The 21446-nt window shown below is 51.4% G+C and overlaps 1 protein-coding gene across 1 annotated transcript in view; it reads left to right on the forward strand.

Moving 5' to 3' along the window:
* Positions 1 to 21446, forward strand: part of LOC138369763 (coiled-coil domain-containing protein 22-like) — a 121999-nt gene that overhangs the window by 55899 nt on the left and 44654 nt on the right. The window contains exon 3 of the mRNA XM_069333253.1: positions 14293 to 14425. Within this exon, the coding sequence (XP_069189354.1) occupies positions 14293 to 14425 (133 nt within the window). The remainder of the gene's footprint in view (positions 1 to 14292; positions 14426 to 21446) is intronic.

Below are 21446 nucleotides of genomic sequence, written 5' to 3' on the forward strand. Positions count from 1 at the left end.
GGAGCCGATGGGGCTCTCCCCAGAAAATCAGCGTTGAATGTAATGAAACGCCATTTTCTGGGTGTGACCCGGTGGCTCCCCGGCAACCCTCTCTCCCTCCGGTCGGCGGTTTTTCGTGTGTTTTGACATCCAGCCTCAGAACTGATGGGTGGATAGCCAGCATGGGAGGTCTGGGGCTCCCCCTTCCCCCTCCCGGGGAGGGGGGAGCTGCGCAGACAGCAGCGCGGTGACGTATGACGTCATACTAGTTTCCTTGTTTTCTGTTGAAGAGTTCTATCCACTAGTTCAGCTTTAGGTAGCAATTTTCACCAGAATAGGGGTTTGTTTTGGAATGCTTACCTTTCTGGATGCTTGACCCGGTCGATGGCAGACATAGAATGCTTCCTACCACACGGGGGTTTCTATAGGCCATTGCTCCCCTTGCCTCTCTGAGGGGGCCAGGTTCTGGCGGTGGTCCCCAGTAGGCCCTAGAACTCCATACACATGACTGATGCCAAAGTCTGACATTAGCATATCAGCCGGTAAAGCTCCAGGGAGCCTCCAGGTCTCACCCAGAAAATGGCGTTTCATTACATTCAACACTGTTTTTTTCTAAGGCTCTTTTCTTGTTGGCAATGGCCTCTGGGGGTAGGGTTGCGGAGTTTCATGCTCTCCTCTGGCACAGGGGGTTTCTACTCTTTTAGTCTTGGTGATAGGTTTGTTTGGTTGCAGATATCTCCTTCTTTTCTGGCGAGGAATGAGACTGCTGCTTTCTGGAGGGGTCCTTGGGTTGTTGATGCTTGGTTGGTCAGGCCAGGGGTGCATCATGTGTTGTGTTCGGTTGCGGCTCTTCGCCAGTTTTGTGCGCTATGGCCTCAGTGACCGGAGACGCACTTTGGGTTGACCCAGTTTCCCTTTTTCCCTGTTCCAGGGTTTTTGTTTCCCAGGTCGTCTGCAGGGTTATTAGGTCCAGCCATCCTGCGGTCTATCCTTGTGCCCACGTCGTTTGTAGGTTTGCTGTGCTGGCTACTGTCTTCGGTAACATGTCTTGGACTGACATTCGGGCACGGGGTGTTTGGAGGTCGAACAGGGTTCTAGCTGCTCGCTACCTTGTCACTGTTTTGGGGTCTGGTCAGGCCTGTGTTGCATTTGGTCAGCAGTTGCAGCCAGTATTCTTGACTTTGCACTGAGGGGCGAGAGCCGACCCCCCTCCTGGATAAGTCCCTCTTGTTTTTGTCTGTTGGTGAGTAGCTCCAGGGACCCGAAGGGGCTTACCCCAGAAAACCAGTGTTGAATGTAACGAAATGCCATTTTCTGGGTTAGACCCGGAGGCTTCCCGGCAACCCTCCCTCCCTCCCTCCAGTCGGCATTTTTTTCACGTGTTTTTGACATCCAGTCTTAGAACTAGGGTGTGGATAACCGGCGTGAGAGTCTGGGGCTTCCCCCTTCCCTCTTCTGGGGAAGGGAGAGCTGCGCAGACAAGCAGCGCGGCAACATGGTGACTTCATGCTCGTTTGCTCATTTTCATTTTGGGGAGTTCTGTCCACTAGTTCGGTTTTCAGTAGCAATTTCTTAACCAGAATAGGGGTTTGTTTTGGGGAGCTTACCTTTCTGGGTGCCTGACCCAGTTGATGACTGACATAGAATCCTTCTAACCACTCGCGGGGGTTTCTTTAGGCCATTGCACTTCATGCCTCTCTGAGGGGGCCTGGTTCTGGTTTGTGGTCCCTGGTAGGCATGGAACTCCATTCACATTGACTGATGCCAAAGTCTAATATATCGATATCAGCCTGGATAACTCTGGGGAGCCTCCGGGTCTCGCCCAGAGAATGGCTTTTCTTTACATTCAACGCTGGTTTTCTGTGGGGGGCCCCTACGGCTCCCTGGAGCTTATCGAGCTAATGTATGTTATATTAGACCGGGACATTAGCTATGGAGTTCAGAGCTATCAGGGACCAGCGCCAGAACCTGGCCCCTTCAGAGAGGTTTCAGGGAGCAATGGCCCTAGAAAACCCTCTTGTGGTTGGGGGTTATCCTTATCTGCCATCAACCGGGATTAGGCACCCAGAAAGGTAGGCATAACAAAACAAACCCACATGGTAAGAAACTAAAACAAAAACCGAACAGAGAGGTAGAAACTCCCTACAATCCCAAGGAAACACGCAAACATCCCACTTTACTGCTGCGCCGCTTGTCTGTGCAGCCTTCCCTCCCCAAGAGGGGTAGGGGGGCCCCGGACCTCACTGCGCCGGCTGCCTAGCACCAGTTTGTAAGTTAATGTCAACCAGGACAGACGCTTCTCTGGCCTCAAATTCCTGTGCGGTGTTTGCCTGTGTGGCGTTCTCTGTTGTCTTGTCGTGGTGCATGGTGGCCAGGAGTACCTCATCAGTGCCGGGGCTGCATGCGCTTAGGGGCTTCCTTCCCTAGGTGCCCTGTGAGTACTGCCCCTATGTGTCAGGGTTATCTTCCCCTGGGGCGTTCGGGAACCACTCTCGTAGGGGGTTCTTGCTGCTCGACATTTGCTTCGCGCTTGGGGCCAGCTGGGGCTTGGGGCCCTTGTTTGGCCTTAGATAGGGAGTGGTGTTGTGCTAGGTAGGGCGTCAAGGTGTTGCGCGGCCTGCCACCTACGCGGTGACCACCTACTTTTGCGGGGTTTTTATTTTGTTTTGTTTTTGTTGCCTGGTGGGGGGTCTGACTCGTGGGACTATATTTCCCCCTGATACTGTTTTGGTGGCCTTCTGCTAGGCCCCCGTGTTTGTACACGTTACAGGGGTTTCAGTGTTGTTCTCTACCCCTTGTTAGTTTGGGTTTTTTAACCAGTTAGCAACACCTTGCCCGGGCATCCCGTAGTTGTTACACAACGGGTCCTGGAAACCCCTGTCGAGGCTCGGTAGACCAATGGATGCGTCTCCCGAGATCCAGCCTACCTTGTGCGGGTTTGAAGGTTGCTGTGTGCGCATGTCTTAGGGTGACAGTCACCTGTTTTGCCTCCGTCATGCTGCCTGTTGGGTCAACAACACCTTTGACCCGGAGTCCTGCGAGTCGTGTTCTCTGCTTGTGCTCCAGTTTTATTCTGATGATGTTGCTGTTAGGTACAGGCAGCATCCGCGTTGCATGTTAGGTTTAGGTTACTGCAACATGCTAGGTTGGTTTCTCACCCTGATGCCCCAAGGCTGCCCCGTTTTGGTTTTAGGGACCCGGACCTGGGGGCGTTATTCGCTTCAACTTTGACTCCTTCCACGCTCCCTGGTCCTTTCCCTGTTGTTCATCCTGCACCTTCCCCACTGTGTCCGGCTCTCAAACGTCTGAGGGTTCCAGTTTCGGCACAGAGTTTAGTTGGTAATGAGACTCGTGCGGCTTCGAGGGCGGCCCCTTTCGGGTCTGAGACGGAGGCATTTGAGCCGGTTCCTAATGCCGAGACTTCTGGGTCTGACCAGCAGGCCCCCCTTCTTGTGTGCCTTTCCGCTGGACTCTGCCTTTTCTTCAGAGGTCGAGGGTTTGGAGGACGGCTCCGCCCCGGGTCCCAACATGGGGGACCTTGGGGCTGGGGAGGAGTTGACCTGGGGGCCTTGGGCCCCCTTTGACTTCGCTTGGGTGCTTTTGCCTTCCTCACGGGGCTTATTGTTGCAAGGGGGGGGGGGGAGTTCTTATCCCCCCTTTCCCTGTATGAGTATGATTTGGGTTCGGCTCCTCCCCGGGTTCAGTTCCGGGCTCCTTTGGGTACCTTGGCTCTGTCTTTCAGAGGTTTTCTACTACCTGTATCCTCCGAGCCTCCTGAGCGAAGGAGGCTCAGGAGGCTCTTGCTGCATACCTCATGCGAGACCTGGTTATTCCTTTGTGATGGATCCGTCCTCTTTTGAGTTCGGTTCTTCTTCCCGCTTTTGGGTATGTTTGGAGGTTCTGGAATCTTCCTGACTGGCAGACTGCCCCTTTTTTTCATTGGGGGTGTAGCATGGGTTGTTGGACCCCGCACGCTTGATTGGCGTGAAACTTCTACAGATCTGCAGGTTTACCTGGGGGGGGGGGCGAGTTTGAGCACCTTAATGCGTGCTTGTTAGCCCTGTGCTTTCTCAGGATGTTGGTCTTTTCCAGCTTCACGTGCAGGTTCCTCTTCTTTTGGCACCGTTGGTTGCAGAGGATTTGCGTGCCAATGGGCACTTGGCTTCGGTCTTACATTTCTTTTCCCTTCTCGAGCTGTCTTCTGCCTGGCTTGAGGAGGATGTGAAAGCGTTGAGTGAAGGGCCTTCGTCTTTGGTGCTGACTTTGGCAGCTAGGGCGTCGGCTGCACTGTTGAAGCTCTTTGGGCCCATCCTAAAGGAGGCGGTGTCTCTGTTTTTTTGCTTCTTGCCTCGCGTGCCGTCAGGCTGTGCTCACGCTCTCTTTGGAATCTGCTTGGGCCCTGGCTCTTAGGTTTTTATCTCCGTTTTGTTCGTTGCTGTTTGCAGAGGCTGCGGTCTCGCTGTTTCTGCAAGCGGCTTCATCTAGTTGTCGTCCTATGTCGGACTTGTTGGTTCTCCAGGGCGATCCTTCTCGGCCATCTCAGAGAGGTCATGCCAGGGTTCAGGGTTCCACTGGTCGAGGTGGGCTATTGGTGCCAGTTTCTGAGCCGACATTGCCTTTGGTGCCGGCGTCGTCTGGTCGGTGCGGTGATCGTCCTGTTCGATTTTTGGTTTCTCGTAAGGAGCGTTGACCCTTTCGCGGTTCGCCCCATTGATGGGGTGATGGGGGGAAGGCTCTCTCTTTTGCCCAGGCTTGGTCCCACAGTTTGTGGGCCTTTTCGGTCGTGTCATCCAGCCTGCGGTGGCGTTGGGCGGCTCGTCCTCCTTTCGGGGGCTCAGGGCTAACAGGGCAGGCTGCTTCTCCTGCCCTTCATGAAGTCATCTTGGAGTGGATGCGCTTCGGCGTGGTCAAAATAACCCCGTCCCTCAGGTGGGTTTCCCGCCTGTTTCCAGTGCCAAAATGGGACTGTGGATCTGAGGTTCATTCTGGACTTGTCCCGTCTGAACCCCTGGATTCCTTGCCCCTCGTTTCAGGTCCGGCTTTTGTTGGAGCCGGGTGCCTGGATGGTTTCCCTGGACCTCAAGGATGCTTATTGGCACGTTCCTATTCATCCGGGGTTCAAGGACTGGTTAAGTTTCGTGGTGGGGCATCAGGCTTACTGCTTTCGTTGCCTCCCTTTTGACTTGAATCAGGCACCTCGCGTTTTCACGTGTCTGACCTGGGTTGTAGTGACCCGTCTGCGTCTGCTAGGGATTCGGGTTTTGGCCTACCTCGACGACTGTGGGCTCCCAGTCGGTCAGCTTGTCTGCTCACCAGGGATATGGTTCTCTCCCAGTTTGCCAAGTTCGGGTTCCTGGTGAACTGGAGGAAGTCCCTTCTGGTTCCGTCCCAGGTTCGGATCTAGCTGGGTCTTGTTTGGGATTCTCTGACCTCTTCTTTGTCTCTCCCTCCAGAGGCATTGCTACGGCTGCGGTCCCGCAGTCGGCTGTTTCTGAGAGGGTCCCGGGTCACTCGGCGGTTGCTCCAGCGGTCGTGTGGGAGTCTGAACTTCGTCATGCTGGTCTACCCGCCAGGTCAGGTTTGGTTTAGGCATCTGTTTTGGTTCCTTCGGGGACGCCCCTTCCGCCTCTCTCGCGATCGTTGGGTTCATCCTCCAGGGGGCCTTTTGTTGGTTGCTGCATCGCCAGCTTCCTCTTCGGGGTTTTTGGGGTTCGGTGCCTTGGTGCCTTCCCGAGCCTTCGCTTGATGTGTTCACGGAAGCGTCGTCTCTCGGCTGGGGTTTTGTGACCAGTGCTCACTAGGCCAGCCAGGGATGGTGGGGTCTGTCCTTACGTCGCGCTTACAGCGCGGTTTGGGAGTTCGCCGCAGTCTGGTTCGCGCTTCAGAGGGTTCGGTTCGCTCGGGGATTGACCATCCAGCTTCATTTGGACTGTTCTCCAGTGGTTCATTACCTGAATCGCGGGGGTTCTCTTCGGACCTTGCCTCTTTGGGGTTGGTCTCTTAAAGTGGTTTGTCTGCTGGATTCTCAGGGTTTGGCTCTCCGTGAGATTCATATCCGGGGAGTGTCCAACGTCCTGGCGGATGGCCTGTCTTGCTTCATTCTCCTGTCCACGGATTAATGGTCGACTGGCTCTACCAGACATATGGACTCCCAGACGTGGACCTCTTCGCGTCGGGGTGGTCTTGGTGTCTTCCAGTTTGTGACAACCTTCCCCGACTGCGAGGCGTTCGCGGTGGATGCCTTTCGGCAGGACTGGTCAAGGTGGGGTTACCTGTACCTCTTTCCCCCGGTCCAGCTGTTGCTTCGGGTTCTGGCTCGGTTGAAGACTTTCCCAGGGAGAGTAGTCTTTGTGTCCCTTTGGCCGCCCCTGCCTTGGTTTCCGATGCTGTTTGCTCGGAGTCCGAACCCGGGGTGTTTCCTGCCGCTCTGCCTTTTTCAACAGGAACAGAGCTGGTTCAGCCTTCTCCTCTGCTTTTCGCATCTGGTCTTTTTGACGCGGACCTGATCACCATTCATATGGTGATCAGGTGGTTTCGTTGATGGTGTCCCACCTGAGAGCCTCATCTCGGTGATGGTATGAAGTTTCCTGGCATTCTTTTCGCCATTTTCTTGCTTTTCGTGAGTTGTCTTCTCCTTCGGATCGGGTTGTCTTGTTCTTTCTTTCTTGGCTTTTTCAGGACCCTCATTTGTTGCCTAATACTGTCGCCTCGTATCGTGCGGTGCTGGCGGAGCCGCTCCAGCTTGCGTTTGGGGTGGACATCACATCTCCCCTGTTCCATAAGCTTTCTTGTGCTGTTTCGCCTCCAACCTGCTCATGCGCTGCTTGAGCCGTCCTGGTCCTTGGACAGGGTGTTCTCTTATCTTTCCTCTCCTCGGTTTGTGGTGGCCCCTTTGGTCCAAGATTGTTTTTCCAAGGCCCTGTTTTTGTTGGCATTGGCCTCTTGTGGTCGGGTAGGGAAGCTTTATGCTCTCCTCTGGCGCAGGGGTTTCTGCTCTTTTGGTCCTGGGGGTCGGTTTGTACGTTTGCAGCCTTCTCCATCTTTTCTGGTGAAGAACGAGACGGTTGCTTTCTGGAGGGGTTCTTGGGTCATTGATGCTTGGTTCGGCCGGGGGTGCATCATGTGTTGTCTGGTTGCGGCTCTTCACCGTTACCTGCGCACTTTGGCTGGGGTGGCAGGGGATGTGCTGTTGGTTCCAGGGCTCGGGTCTCCCAGGTCATCTGCAGAGTTATTAAGTCTAGCCATCCTGCGATCTATCCTCGCGCCCATGACGTTTGGAAGTTTGCAGCTTTGGCTGCCGTGTTTGGTAACATGTCCTGGGCTCATATTCGGGCGCGTGAATTTTGGAGATCGAACAGGATCCTGGCCGCCCGTTATTTGGTGAACATGCCTGCTCCTGGGCGTTCTTGTGTTGCTTAGGGTCGCAGGTTGCAGCCAGTTGTCTCGACTTCGTGTTGAGGAGTTTGTGGCGGGTGCCTCCCGGGTAAGTTCCTATATTCCTTCATTTTGGGTATGTAGCTCCAGGGAGCCGTAGGAGCTCCCCACAGAAAACCAGCGTTGAATGTAATGAAACGCAATTTTCTGGGTGAGCCGTTGAGGCTCCCTGGCAACCCTCCCTCCCACCAATCGGCGTTTTTTTTGCGTTGGTTGAAGCTTAGCTTTCGAACTGGTGCTAGGCAGCCAGCGCCGTGAGGTCTGGGCACCAGCTCCCTCCCTCCCCCTCTTGGGGAGGGAGGGCTGCATGGATGAGCGGCATGGCAGTAAAGGGGGATGTTTGCTTGTTTCCTTGGGATTGCAGGGAGTTTCTACTTCTCTCTGTTCGGTTTTTTGTTTTAGTTTCTTACCATGTGGGTTTTGTTTTGTTATGCCTACCTTTCTGGGTGCCTAAACCCGGTCGATGGCAGATAAGGAAAACCCCCAACCCCAAGGGAGTTTTCCAGGGCCATTGCTCCCTGAAACCTCTCTGAAGGGTCCAGGTTCTGGCACTGGTCCCTGGTAGGCCTGAACAACATAGGTAATAGCCCGGTCTAATATAACATATATATTAGCCCAATAAGCTCCAGGGAGCCTCCGGGACTCGCCTAGAAAATGGCGTTTCATTACATTCAACGTTGGTTTTCTGTGGGGAGCCCCTACGGCTCCCTGGAGCTTATCGGGCTAATGTATGTTATATTAGACCGGGACATTAGCTAAGGAGTTCAGACCTACCAGGGACCAGCGCCCGAACCTGGGTCCCTTCAGAGAGGTTTCAGGGAGCAATGGCCCTGGAAAACCCCTTTGTGGTTGGGGTTTTCCTTATCTGCCATCGACTAGGGTTAGGCACCCAGAAAGGTAGGCATAACAAAACAAACCCCACATGGTAAAAAACTAAAACAAAAAACCGAACAGAGGTAGAAAATCTCTACGATCACAAGGAAACAAGCAAACAAGCAAACATCACACTTTACTGCCGCGCTGATCGTCCGCGCAGCCCTCCTTGCCCCGAGAGGGGGAGGGGAGAGCCCCGGACCTACCGGGCCGGCTGCCAAGCTTCAGTTCGTTCGCTAATGTCAACCGGGATAGACGCTTCTCTGGCCTCAGTTTCCTAGGCGGTGTTTGCCTTATGTGGCGTTCACTGCCGTGTGTTGTGTTGTGCGGTGGCCAGGCGTACCTCATCAGTGCCAGGGCTGCATGCGCTTAGTGGCTGACTTCCCTAAGCAGCCTGTGAGTGCTGCCCTTGCGTAACAGGGTTATCTTCCCTGGGGCGTTCGGGAACCGTTCCCATTGAGGATCTTGCTGCTCGGCATTTGCCTCGTCCTTGGGGCCAGTTGGGGCTTAGGGCCCTTGTTTGGCCTTGGGTAGGGATTGGTATTGTACTGGTCAGGGCGTCAAGGTGTTGCACAGCCTGCCACCTAAGCGGCGGCTGGTTCCTGTTGCCTCTGGTGACGGTGTACTTTTGTGGGGTTTTTCTTTTGTTTTTATTTTCATGCCTGGTGGGGGTCTGCCTAGTGTGGCTATAGTTCCACTGGTAGTGTTTGGCGGCCCTCTGTTAGGCCCCCGTGATTGTACACGTCGAGGGGGTTTTCAGTGCTATCCTCTACCCTCTTGTTATGTTTGGGTTTCTTAACCAGTTAGCAACACCTTGCCCGGGCTTCCTGTAGTTGTTACCCCTACGGGCCCTGGAAACCCCTGTTTGAGCTCGGGGTACCATTGAATGTGTCTTCTGGGTTCCAACCCGTCTTGTACGGGATTGTTGGTTGCTGTGCCCTTGTCTCCGAATGACAGTTGCCGATTTTACCTCCGTCATGCGGCCTGTTGGGTCACCGACACCCTGACCCGGAGTCTTGCGAGAGATTCTCTGCTTGTTCAGGCAGCATCCGTGTTGCAAGCTAGGTTAGGTTGCTGCAACATGCTTGGTTGGTTTCCCACTCGGATGCCCTGAGGCCGCCCCGTTTGGTTAGGTGCTGTTCGCCCCTTTCCTTCCCTGTTCCCGGCTCCAGACTGTCTGTGGGTTTCGGGGTCATTGCAGAGTTTAGTTGGGGCCGAGACTCGGGCGGTTTTCGGGGGCTGCCCTGTTCGGGTTGGGGGACGGAAGGTTTTTCGAGCCGGTTCCTCCTGCCAAGACTTCTGGGTCTTATCAGCGTCCCTTTCTTGCTGCCTTTCCCATGGACTCTTGCTTTTCTTTAAGTGCGGAGGGCTTGGAGGACGGCTCTGCCCCGGGGCCTCTGTTGTTGGTTCCCGGGGCTGTGGGGGATGCCTGCTAGCAGTTCTGGGCGGTTTGCCCCTGCTGGGGTTTTCTGCTGTTGGGCAGCATTTTTCGCCCATCCAGTCTGCTTGCTTCCCACTTTTGCTGGTGTGTTTTTGTATCTTTAGCATCAGCCACGGCCCCTGCTGGCGGCCATTTTCGTCTGCCGGTTTCCCAGAGTGGCCACCAGGGCGGCGTTGTGGTTTGTTTACATGCGACTGGGTGTGCGAGTGAGGTTCTGGAGTGAGTTTTCACCTTTTTTCAGGGTTTTTTATTTTCCTGTTGTCGTTTCTTTGCTTTTCTGGTGTTTTCTGCCCGTTGCCTGTTCCTCTGGGAATGTTTGGGTGTTGATTTTACACCGGGTTTTCCATTTTGTCTGTTTTGGGTCTGAGCCTTTGGGTTTGGACTAGATGTCCCCTGGCTGGTATGCTTGCTCCCACACCTTGTCCCTCGGTTTTCGGTCTGTTATGACCGTTTTCCCAAGGGGTTCTGTCTGGGGGCTGTGCTTTGCCTCTCTGTGGTGTTCTCCGCCAGCAAATGTGGTGGTTTGGGCTCTCCCTGGTTCAATTCTGGGTTCCTTTGGGTTCTTTCGTTTCATTCCGGAGGTTTCCTCCTCTTGGGGCCCCCTTTGTGGGTTCAGGGGACTTTGTTTCCTCGTGTGACCCGGTTCTGCCTTCTGGGGTTCTGGGGTCTTCCTGGCTTGCAGGCTGATCTTTTTGGGTCTTGGCACATGTTGTGGTCTTGCTGGGATTTTGAGGTTTTGTTGTCAAGGTGGGCCTTTTGATGTAGTTTTGTGCCTTCTTTGCCTGGCCGGCGAGGTGCTCTGGCCCACTGGTCGGCGACTGGTACTTTTCTTTTGCAATGTATGTACTCACCTAGTTCTGTTTGCGGGGGTTGAGCTCTGGCTCTTTGGTCCCGCCTCTCAACCGTCAATCAACAGGTGTACAGTTTCCTGAGCCTATTGGGCTCTATCATATCTACACTTGAAACTGTGTACGGAGTCAGCCTCCACCACATCACTTCCTAATGCTTTCCATTTGTCAACCACTCTGACTCTAAAAAAGTTCTTTCTAATATCTCTAGATATTATGTGTGAGGTATGTGTGTGTGTACGCATGTACTTATGTACGCTGTGTGTGTGTGTGCACATGTGTATACGCACGTGTGTGTAACATATCTTGTGTGTTTGTGTATATGTATATGTGTATATACATAATGTGTATGTGTGTATTTTTTCTGTTGGAAGGGGTTCTGTTCCCTTCTCTGTTGATGGGGCGCTGGGGGAGCAGCTTGCTCTGTTGACTCTCGCATGGTCCTGCTGTTGGTGGGCGCTTTTGGTTGTCTTCCGGCCTTTGGTGGCGTCGGTAGACAGCTTCTCCCCCTTTGGGGGGTTTCAGAGCTGGCGGGGTGGGCTTCTTCCCCTGCGCTTCGTCGTGTCATCTTAGTGGGTGCATTGGACGTGGTCGATCCGTCCCATCCTTCTGGGGTTCCTGTCTACTCCTTGCAGTCATGGGCCTTTCGCAACTGCAGTTCTTCTGGACTTCTTCAGTCTGCGCCCTGGTTTCTATGCCCTCCTCGGTGGACTGTTGTGTCCTGTCCGGCTTCTGTTGGCGCCGGGTGCCTGGATGGTGGCCCTGGACCTCCAAATCACTTCTTGGCACGTTCCTCTCCAGTTTTCTGGGAATGGCTCAGTTGGTGGTGGGGCTTCAGGCTTGCTGCTTTTGTTGCCTTCCCTATTTTGTAATGGGCACTTGGTATATTTTTTTTTTTGCATCTTTACCGGATCTTAGTGCCCTGTCTGAGTCTGAGATTCGGTATCTGGCCTACCTCGACAACTGGCTGGTGTCGGCTCCCAGTCAGTCTACTTGTCTGCTCGCCAGGGGTGTGGTTCTTTCCAGATCGCCGGGTTTAGTTTCCTGGTGATCTGGAGACCATTCCATCTGTTTTCATCCCGGGTTCGGACCTGGGCCTTGTTTAGGGCTATTGGGCCACTCATTGTCTTTCCCTCCAGAAGTGTTACTGCAGCTGTGGTCCCACCTTCGGCTGTACATGAGGGGGTCCCGGGTTCCTCAGCGGTTGCTTGAGCAGTTGTGCGGGAGTTTGAACTTCGACATGCTGGTCTGCCTGCTGAGTCGGGTTTGGCTTCGGTGTCTGTTTGGTTCCTTCGGAGACAACCCCTTCCGCCTCTTGCATTCATTGGGTTCGTTCCTCCGGGGATCTTGTGTTGGTGCTGCGTCACCAGCTTCCTCTTTGGGGTTTTCGGGGTTCCATGCCTTGGCACCTCCCCGAGTCTTCGCTCGATGTGTTCAGGGACGGGTCATCTCTCGGCTGGGGCTTTGTGACTAGTTCTCGCCAGGTTGGCCGAGGTTGGTGGAGTCTGTCCGTCCGTTGAGCTCACAGCACGGTTCGGGAGTTCGTGGCTGTTTGGTTTGTGCTTCGGAGGGTTTGGGTCACTGGGTGCTCTACCATTCAGCTCTGTTCGGACGGTTCTCTGGCGGTTCTTCCCGGAACCACAGGGGTTTGGCTAACCATGAGGTTCATGTCCGGGGTGTGTCCTGCATCCTGGCGGACATCTGTCTCGGTTCATTCCTCTCTTCTCGGATTGGCCAGTTGTCGCCGACTCGTTTTGTTGGCTCTGTCGGACGTATGGACTTCTGGCCATGGACGTCTTCGAGTCGGCGTGGTTTAGGTGTCGCCCATTTTATGTGGCGCCCTTTCCCATCTGCGAGGCATTCACGGTGGATGCTTTTCGGCAGGACTGGTCGAGGTGGGGGTATCTGTTCCTCTTCTCCCGGTCCAGCTGTTGCTTCGGGTTCTGGCTCGGTTGCAGCCCATTCCCACGAGAGCAGTCCTTATAGTTCCTTGGTGGCCGGCCCAGCCTTATTTTCAGACGCTGCTTGATAAGTGTTCGAACCCGGGGCGTTTTCCCATGGCTCCGCCTCTTTCGGCAGGTCGAATCGGTCCTGTACGTGGCTGGTTTTGCCTTCTCCTCGGCTCTTCACGTCTGGTATTTTGACGCAGGTATCACCATCTCTGTGGTGTTCAGGTGGCTTTGTTGACGGTGTCCCACCTGCGAGCTTCGTCTTGGCAACAGTATGACGTTTCGTACGCTTTCTCGTGTTTTGTTTCACCTCCGGCCTGCTCATGCGTCGCCTGAGCTGTCCTGGTATTTGATCAGGGTGCCTTCTTATCTTATAAGTTTGTGGTAGCCCCTTCGGTTCAGGTTTCTGCTCTTTAGTACTGGTGGTAGATTTGTACATGTGCAGCCTTTCTCCGTCCTAGCGACGGTCGAGACAGCTGCTTTCCGGAGGGGTTCTTGGGTTATTGATGCTTGATTGGTTTGGCCGGAGGTGCATCCTGTGTTGTCCGGTTGTGTTTTTTGCTGTTACCTGCGTACCGTGTCTGCGGATGCACTGTGGTTGATCCGGTTCCCCTCATTCCCTGTTTTCAGGGCTCGGATCTCCCAAGTCGTCCGCAGAGTTTTTCATTCTTCCAGCCTGCAGGCTGTCTTTGCACCCGTGCTGTTCAGACATTTGCAGCTTTTGCTGCTGTGTGGGCGACGTCTAGGGCTCATTTTGGGCACAGGGATTTGAGGGTCGCAAAGGTTCTTGGCCGCCCATTCTTATGCACGTCTTATCCTGTGCGTTCTTTGTGCCTTGGGGCGCACATTGCGACCTGTTGTCTCGGCTTTGCGTTACAGAGTTTGTGGCGGCCGCCTCCCGGGTTGGCCCTTTTTTCTTTTCCTTCTCTTTGGGTATGAAGCTCCAGGGAGCCGTAGGGGCTCCCCACAGAAAACCAGCGTTGAATGTAATAAAACGCCATTTTCTGGGTGAGCCCCGGAGGCTCCCTGGCAACCCTCCCTCCCACTGGTCGGCATTTTTTTCACGTTGGTTGAAGCTTAGCTTCTGAACTGAAGCTTGGCGGCCGGCGCGGTAGGTCCGGGGCTCCCCCCCTCCCCCTCTCAGGGCGGGGAGGGCTGCGCGGCAGTAAAGTGTAATGTTTGCTTGTTTGCTTGTTTTTTTTGTGATTGTAGGGAGTTTCTACCTCTCTGTTCGGTTTTTTGTTTTAGTTTTTTACCATGTGGGGTTTGTTTTGTTATGCCTACCATTCTGGGTGCCTAACCCCGGTCAATGGCAGATAAGGAAAACCCCAACCACAAAGGGGTTTTCCAGGGCCATTGCTCCCTGAAATCTCTCTGAAGGGGCCAGGTTCTGGAGCTGGTCCCTGGTAGGTCTGAACTCCTTAGCTAATGTCCCGGTCTAATATAACATACATTAGCCCGATAAGCTCCAGGGAGCCTCCGGGGCTCACCCAGAAAATGGCGTTTCATTACATTCAACGCTGGTTTTTTGTGTGTTAAACATAAATCTGTTACAGTATTATTTAAAATTAAGATGAGAATCTTCATGATGTATAAATTATTGTAGTTGAGTTTATTACATACAAACTTAGTGTAATTATATTCTCATTAGGTTTTCCATTTGCATAACAAATGGAATTTTGAACAATTGAGGAAAATAACAGAACAAAAGCATTTGCAGTGTAATGCATTTGTTTTTTAAATTTATCCAAATGTTTCTTTATTTCAGGATGTGGGATATCTTGGTGATGTTGGTTACCAGTCACTTCTCTATCCAAATGAGACCGACTTGAGAAAGATATTTATGTTTCTGATTGAGAAACTACCAAAAGACACAGCTGCTGTTTCGGATGAACCTCTGAGTAAGAACATTACTGTACAATACTATTTAAAAAAAAAAATCTGGGAGGACCCTTCAGTAGCTTTCCAAAGCTAATGCTAAAGTGTAGCCAAGCCTTTAAGAATTGCACCAAGCCTCTGAGACTCATACTGATCTACCTGGATTCAGGACCAGAATTTGGAGCTCTCTACAAGGCAAAACAAAACAGGCTACATTTAACTTAAATAAATCTTGAGGCAAACCTTTAATTGCAGTGGGTGAACAACCGTAGCCCTGATGTGTTCGACCACAACCAGATGTCCTAGCAAGCAGCCTACCTTACTCACCTGCTGTAGTCTCTGGTGTACCCATCTGCTGGGGCCTAAGAGCTGTTCCTTCATTCACTTAAGGGGCCATTGCTTTGTTTAATTCCATTCATGTTTTACGATTGTGTTTAATCCTATCCATATGGAGTGTTACAATATTATGTTTATTATTGTATTTTGCCTGAGATGTGAGCCAGGGTTACCTTTCCTGGTGATCAGCTTGTGTTTACCTTGCTCGACTAGGGATGCCTGCTCTGAGGATTTCAGACTTCAACTGACGACGCAGCATTGCGTCATGCCCGGACGAAAGTGTTAATGTATTCTCTTTTAACCACTGCTCTCTGCAGAGCACCTTGAGGCGCTGGATTGAGGGTGCGCAGAGTGCCACATGGCAATCATAGTTATATCGTAGGATTCAAAACTGCCACGCAGTGAATTTGGTACTAGATGGATGCCAGAGGCCTCCAGTGATTGTCCGCCATTTTGGAAAAAAAAATCCCAGCATGCCCCACGGCTGAGGGCAACCTCAGTTTCAAGGTAGCAACCATGTCTGATGCATCATCAACAAGCTCCCGGTCTACAGTCAGCCGATGTGTTGAAAAACGATTCTCGGATGCCGAAATACAGGACATGTTGTTTGATGAAGAACATATTAGTGACATCAAAGACTACAGTCCTGGTAAAGACCTAACACAGGCATCTGACACTAGTGATACAGACATTGAGGTGGATGATGTCGAGAGTATGAACAGTACACGCACCTTGCCTAGCCTGCCACGTCGCCCTAGGTCAACACCACTGGATTTACCATCACCATCTGTATCATCTTAGGTGAGTCTACTGAGTGATAGTATAGGTGATGAATCATTTTCTGTGTTTAGTGACATAGTTTCAGATACAAGCAGTGCTGATGAACCAAGTGCAAGTGGCTATGGTGTCACTGGGTGGGGATTTGCTGCCCCAGCAACACACCGAGGCATGCGCCAGTGTCACGTGGCCTGAGGACAAAGACGACAGTGAGCCTTCACCATCAGGTGTTGGTGGTAGGCCTATACAATGCAAAACAGCCTCATCTCCTGACATACGCAGTTCTAACACAAGACGACGGAGCAGTGTTGTTGAGGCCCATGCTGGTAATGCTCATGCTGGTGTAGGCCTTGGTGTTGGTGCCAAAACAAAAAAAACACGGGTGTACTTGTGTGGGAGAATTGTGACAATTTTGTCCCACAAATTTCAGCATTTGATAATACCAATGCTGATGTGATACCCTTATTTTCCTATACAGTACTGATGATGATATGGCTGAAATTAACTATTTTATGGCATATTTCGATCAGCCATTCATGGATCATCTCATTGCAAAGACGAACCAATACGCTTTGCAGCGCATTGCCTCTGGAATTTTTCCTGCCTTTCGAATGATACATTGGAAAGACATGACTATTGAGGAAATGTATGTGTTTTTACCATTGTGAATGATGGTGAGGTATGTAGAAAAACATGTGATCCAGGATTATTGGAACAAAGATAGCCTTGTTCCAACCCCCTTGTTCAACAGGTTCATGTCATGTAATAGGTTCCTGTTGCTTCTCAGGTGCCTGCACTTTGAGAACAATGAAAATGAAGACATACATGACAGACTGTGGAAAGTGCAGAAGATATTGAGTGAATTGAGAGGAAAGTTCATTGACTGTTTTGTACCAGCACAGAATGTCGTGATTGATGAATCGCTAGTTCTCTTCAATGGACGACTGACATTCAAGAAGTACATACCATCGAAGCGGCACAGGTTGCGACTAAAGTTCTTCGTGCAATGTGACTATAAAACTGGTAGAGTCATGTTATGATATTGTGTTGAGGTACAGACATTGTCATACCAGGTCAAGATCTACACGGGTTCTCAGGTAGTGTCATCTTGAGGTTATTTTGAGAAGATTTCGGGGCATTTTAGTGTCCCCGCGGCTCAGTCCTCGACCAGGCCTCCACCCCCAGGAAGCAGCTCATGACAGCTGACTAACACCCAGGTACCTATTTTACTGCTAGGTAACAGGGGCATAGGGTGAAAGAAACTCTGCCCATTGTTTCTCGCCGGCGCCCGGGATCGAACCCGGGACCACAGGATCACAAGTGCAGCGTGCTGTCCGCTTGGCCAACCGGCTCCGGTCATGGAAACACTCATGCAACCGTTGCTGAACAAGGGGCTTATCCTGTACACTGACAACTACCAGCCCCTTGTTGACCCGATTCCTCCTTGACCACAACACCAGCATATGTGGCACTGTCAAGACACACAGGAGGAAAATGCCAGTGTTTGGCATTGATATTGCAGTAGGTGAATGTCAGCTGAGAAAGTGTGATAAAATGTTATCCGTGCGCTGGAAGGACAGACGTGAGGTGAATATTAACTATTTACACCAGTGCAATGTTGGACAGTGGCAAAGTGAATTTTGCAGCAAGGGTGAAAATGTATAAACCTGAGTGTGTCATTAACTACAATGTAAATATGCGTTTAGTAGATAAATGTGACATGATGGTTGGTGCCGTCGAGTGTGTGTGAGAAAATCTCTGAAGTGAACCAAGAAACTGTTTTTCCACCTTGTTGAGATTACAGTGCTGAACTGTTTCAACAAGTATCTCATGAAATCTGCCAAGAGACCACCAATCTGTATATTCAGTGTTGCTCTAGTGTCGCAACTACCAGGGAAATATTGGGTGAAGGGCTGTGTTGTGGAGCGTGGGGTGCCAGCAACAAGGCCTCACACAGTTCCTGATAGACACAAGTGTAAAGAATATCTTGCTGTACACAAGCTTGGTTATATGCCAAACACAAACATGTGAAAAGAGTAAACGTTCCTGCGTTGTTTGCAAGAACACGCAATGTAAGTAACAGAAGCGGTGATCCATCTGCAATTGGTGTGTTGAGTGCAAAGTTTCCTTGTGTGCCATTGATTGCTTCAGTGACTATCACACACTCGCACAATACTAAGTGTGTTGATAGTGTAGTATATAGTCTGTGATAGTCTACAGTGTGTAAATAAGTTGTAAATGTAAATAATTGAACATGTAATATAGAAAATATGAACAATGTTTGTGGACACATTTGTGATACATGTAACACAGTTTCTTTGAACAGTACTGATGTTCTACTGCCTGAATATTGTAAACGTGTTCAATATACATAGGATTAGCCAGAAAAACAAAAGAAATGCATTTGTAATTGTGTAGAACAAATGAACATAAAAATATTTGTGGCAACTTGTGCTTGTTGAATACAGCGCGCGACTGCCTCTGTGAGTCTCCACCATGGGCGTCCACCAAGCCATGATATCACACCCCATTTTCTGGACACCCCTGTGGCCAAAGTAAGTATAATTGTGCAATATTTTCAACATATATGTGATCAAGGAAGGGCATTTAAGGCCACGCAATATAGTGGTTAATGGTGGGTTTGCATGTCTTCCTTCTTCTGGCAAATTTGGACTGTGTTTGTAATGATTTATTTGCAATGCTTTTGTAGTGTCTTGTGTGCCAGCTTGTTTGCATAATGTGCTGGGCAGGTAGTTTCTGTTATATGTGGAAGGTATGTTTACCTCATATTCTCTGTTCACTGGTACAGGTTCGTTTCCTCAGCTGATTCAGAACTGGATTCTGCCTGCTGGCAGCTTCACAGGTTGTGATTCTGCATTTTTGAGCTTTGTTGGTTCTTCCTGATTGAACTACATCTCTGAACTCTTAAAAAACACGCACTATCTATTGGGGAGTCCGGAGATAATGAAACATATGCGTGTCCTCAATTGAACGAATTACACAGGAAGAGGCTGATTTGTTCCGTATGTCCCATCTGGTCCCCTCCCAGGTTCGGACTTGGCTGGGTTTTGTGTGAGACTCTTGGACCGCTTACTTGTCTCTCCCTCTGGAGTCTTTCCTTCATATGCGGTCCCACATGTGCTTGCTTTTGGGTGGCTCCCGGGTCATGCGGTGGTTGCTCGAGGGTCTGTGTGGGCCTGAACATTGCGATGGTGGTCTATCCGCCGGGTCGGGTTTGGCTTCGTTGGCTGTTCTGTTCCTTCGGGGACATCCCGTCCGCATCTCTCACGATCGCTGGGTTCTACCCCCAGAGGCCTTGCGTCGGCTACTACGTCGCCAGCTTCCTCTTTGGGTTTTTTGTGGTTCATTACCTTGGCGCCTACCTGAGCCCTCGGTCAATGTGTTCACAGACACGTCGTCTCTCGGCTGGGGGTTTGTGACCAGTGCTCACTAGAGCGGCCTGGGGCGGTGGGGTTCATCCTTCCGACGGGCCCACAGCACAGTGCGGGAGTTCGCGGTGGTGTGGTTTTCATTTCAGAGGGTTCGGGTCGCCTGCAGATTGACGATCCGGCTCCATTTGGACTGCTCCCCATTGGTTCACTGCCTGAACCAAGGGGGGAGGGTTCGATGCGGTCCTTGGCTCTTTGGGGCTGGTCACTTTGGATGACTCGTCTGCTGAGTTCTCGGGGCTTGGCTCTCCTGGCTGTTCACGTTTGGGGAGTGTCCAATATCCTGTCAGACGGGCTGTCCCAATTCATTCCCCTGTCCACAGAATGGACGGTCGACACTGACTCATTCAGTTAGCTCTGCCAAATGTTCGAGCACCCAGAGGTGGACCTCTTCACGTCAGCATGGTCGAGGAGTCTTCCGGTATATATGGCGCCCTTCCCCAACTGCGAGGCCATCGGGGTCGAAGCCTTCTGGCAGGACTGGTCGAGGTGGGGGGGTTTCTATACCTCTTCCCTTCCCCCCCAGCCCCTCCCAGCCCCCCCCCCCCTCCCCCCGGTTTAGCTGTTGCTCCAGGTCCTAGCTCGCTTGGAGACTTACCAGGGGAGAGTAGTCCTTTTGGCCCCATGGTGGCCGGCCCAGCCTTGGTTTCAGATGCTGCTTGCTTGGTGTCTGAACCCAGAGGTTTTCCAGCAGCTCCACCTCTTTCAGCAAATTGGTCTGGTCTGTTACGAGACTGGTTCGATCTTCTACTCGAGTCTTCGCGTTTGGTCTTTTTGACTCGAGTCTATCACCATCTGTATGGTGATAAGGTGGCTTCTTTGATGGTGTCCCAGCTGCAAGCTTCGTCTCAGCGGAAGTATGAAGTTTCCTGGTGGTCCTTCCGTTTCTTTTTGTCTCTTCGTCGCTGTACTTCACTTTCTGTTAAGGTTGTTTTGTCCTTTCTCTCATGGCTGTTTCAGGACCGTCATTTTATGCCGAATACTGTCACCTCATATCGTGCGGCGGTGGTGGAGCCGCTGCAGCTTGCTTTCTGTTTTCATGTTACTCCTGCACCGTTTCGCAAGCTGTCTCGGGTGTTGTTTCACCTCCAGCTGGCTCATGTGCTACCTGAGCTGTCCTGGTCTTTGGACACAATGCTCTCTTATCTATCTTCACCTCAGTTTGTTGTAGTCCCTAAGTTTCACGCTTGTTTTTCTAATGCTCTTTTTCTTCTTGGCATTGGTCTCTGGGGGTCGGGTTGGGGAGCTTCATGCTCTCCTCAGGCGCGAGGGTTTCTGCTCTTTGGTTGTTGTGATAGGTTTGTTCGTTTGCAGCCGTCTCCTTTTTTCTGGCGGAGAATGAGACTGCTGCTTTCCAAAGGGGTCCTTGGGTTATTGATGCTTGGTTGGTCAGGCCGGGGGTGCATCATGTGTTGTGCCCGGTTGCGGCTCTCCAGCGATATTTGCGCACCATGGCCTCTGTGACCGGGGACGCGCTTTGGGTTGATCCAGTTTCTCTTCTTCCCCTGTTCTAGGGTCTCAAGTCATCCTTAGAGTTATTCAGTCCGGCCAGCCTGCGGTCTATCCCCGTGCCCATGACGTTCGTAAGTTTGCTATGCTGGCTGCGTCTTTGGTAACATGTCATAAGCTGACATTCGGGTGCAGGGTTTTTTGGCAGTTGAACAGGGTCCTGGCTGCACGCTACCTCATAAATGTTCCTGAGCCAAGTTGGGCCTGTGTCGCTTTTGGTCGGCAGTTGCAGCCTATTGTCTCGACTTCAAGTTGAGGTGCGAGCACCGACCGCCTCCCGGGTAAGTCCCTCTAGTTTTCACCTTTGGTGATGTAGCTCCGTAGCGCATGAGCTGGAACTTATCCTTGTTAAACACCATATTATTTTCTGTAGCCCATAGAAAGACCTGATCTACATCTGATTGGAGGTTTGCCGTGTCCTCTATGTTGCCAACTCTCATGAAAATCCTAGTGTCATCTGCAAAGGATGATACAGTGCTATAGGTTGTGTTCTGGTCTATGTCCGATATGAGGATGAGAAAAAGTACTGAAGCAAGCACAGTACCCTGAGGGACTGAGCTCTTCACGGTTGATGGGCTGGATTTTATTTTGTTGACTATTACACATTGGGTTCTGTTAGTCAGGAAATTGTAGATCCATCTGCCTATTTTCCCGGTAATTCCTTTTGAACGCATTTTATGTGCAATAACACCATGGTCACATTTATCAAAAGCTTTTGCGAAATCTGTGTAAATTACATAAGCGTTTTGTTTGTCTTCCATAGCATCTAATGCTATATCATAGTGGTCCAGCAACTGCGACAGGCAAGAGCGCCCTGTTCTGAAACCATGTTGTCTGGGGTTATGGAGATGCTGTGATTCCATGTATTTTGTGATCTTACTTCTTAGCACTCTCTCAAAAATTTTTATGATGTGCGATGTTAGTGCTATCGGTCTGTAATTTTTTGCCTCTGCCTTATTTCCTCCTTTATGGA

Source organism: Procambarus clarkii, chromosome 4 (genome assembly GCF_040958095.1).
Source record: "Procambarus clarkii isolate CNS0578487 chromosome 4, FALCON_Pclarkii_2.0, whole genome shotgun sequence".
Lineage (NCBI taxonomy): Eukaryota > Metazoa > Arthropoda > Malacostraca > Decapoda > Cambaridae > Procambarus > Procambarus clarkii.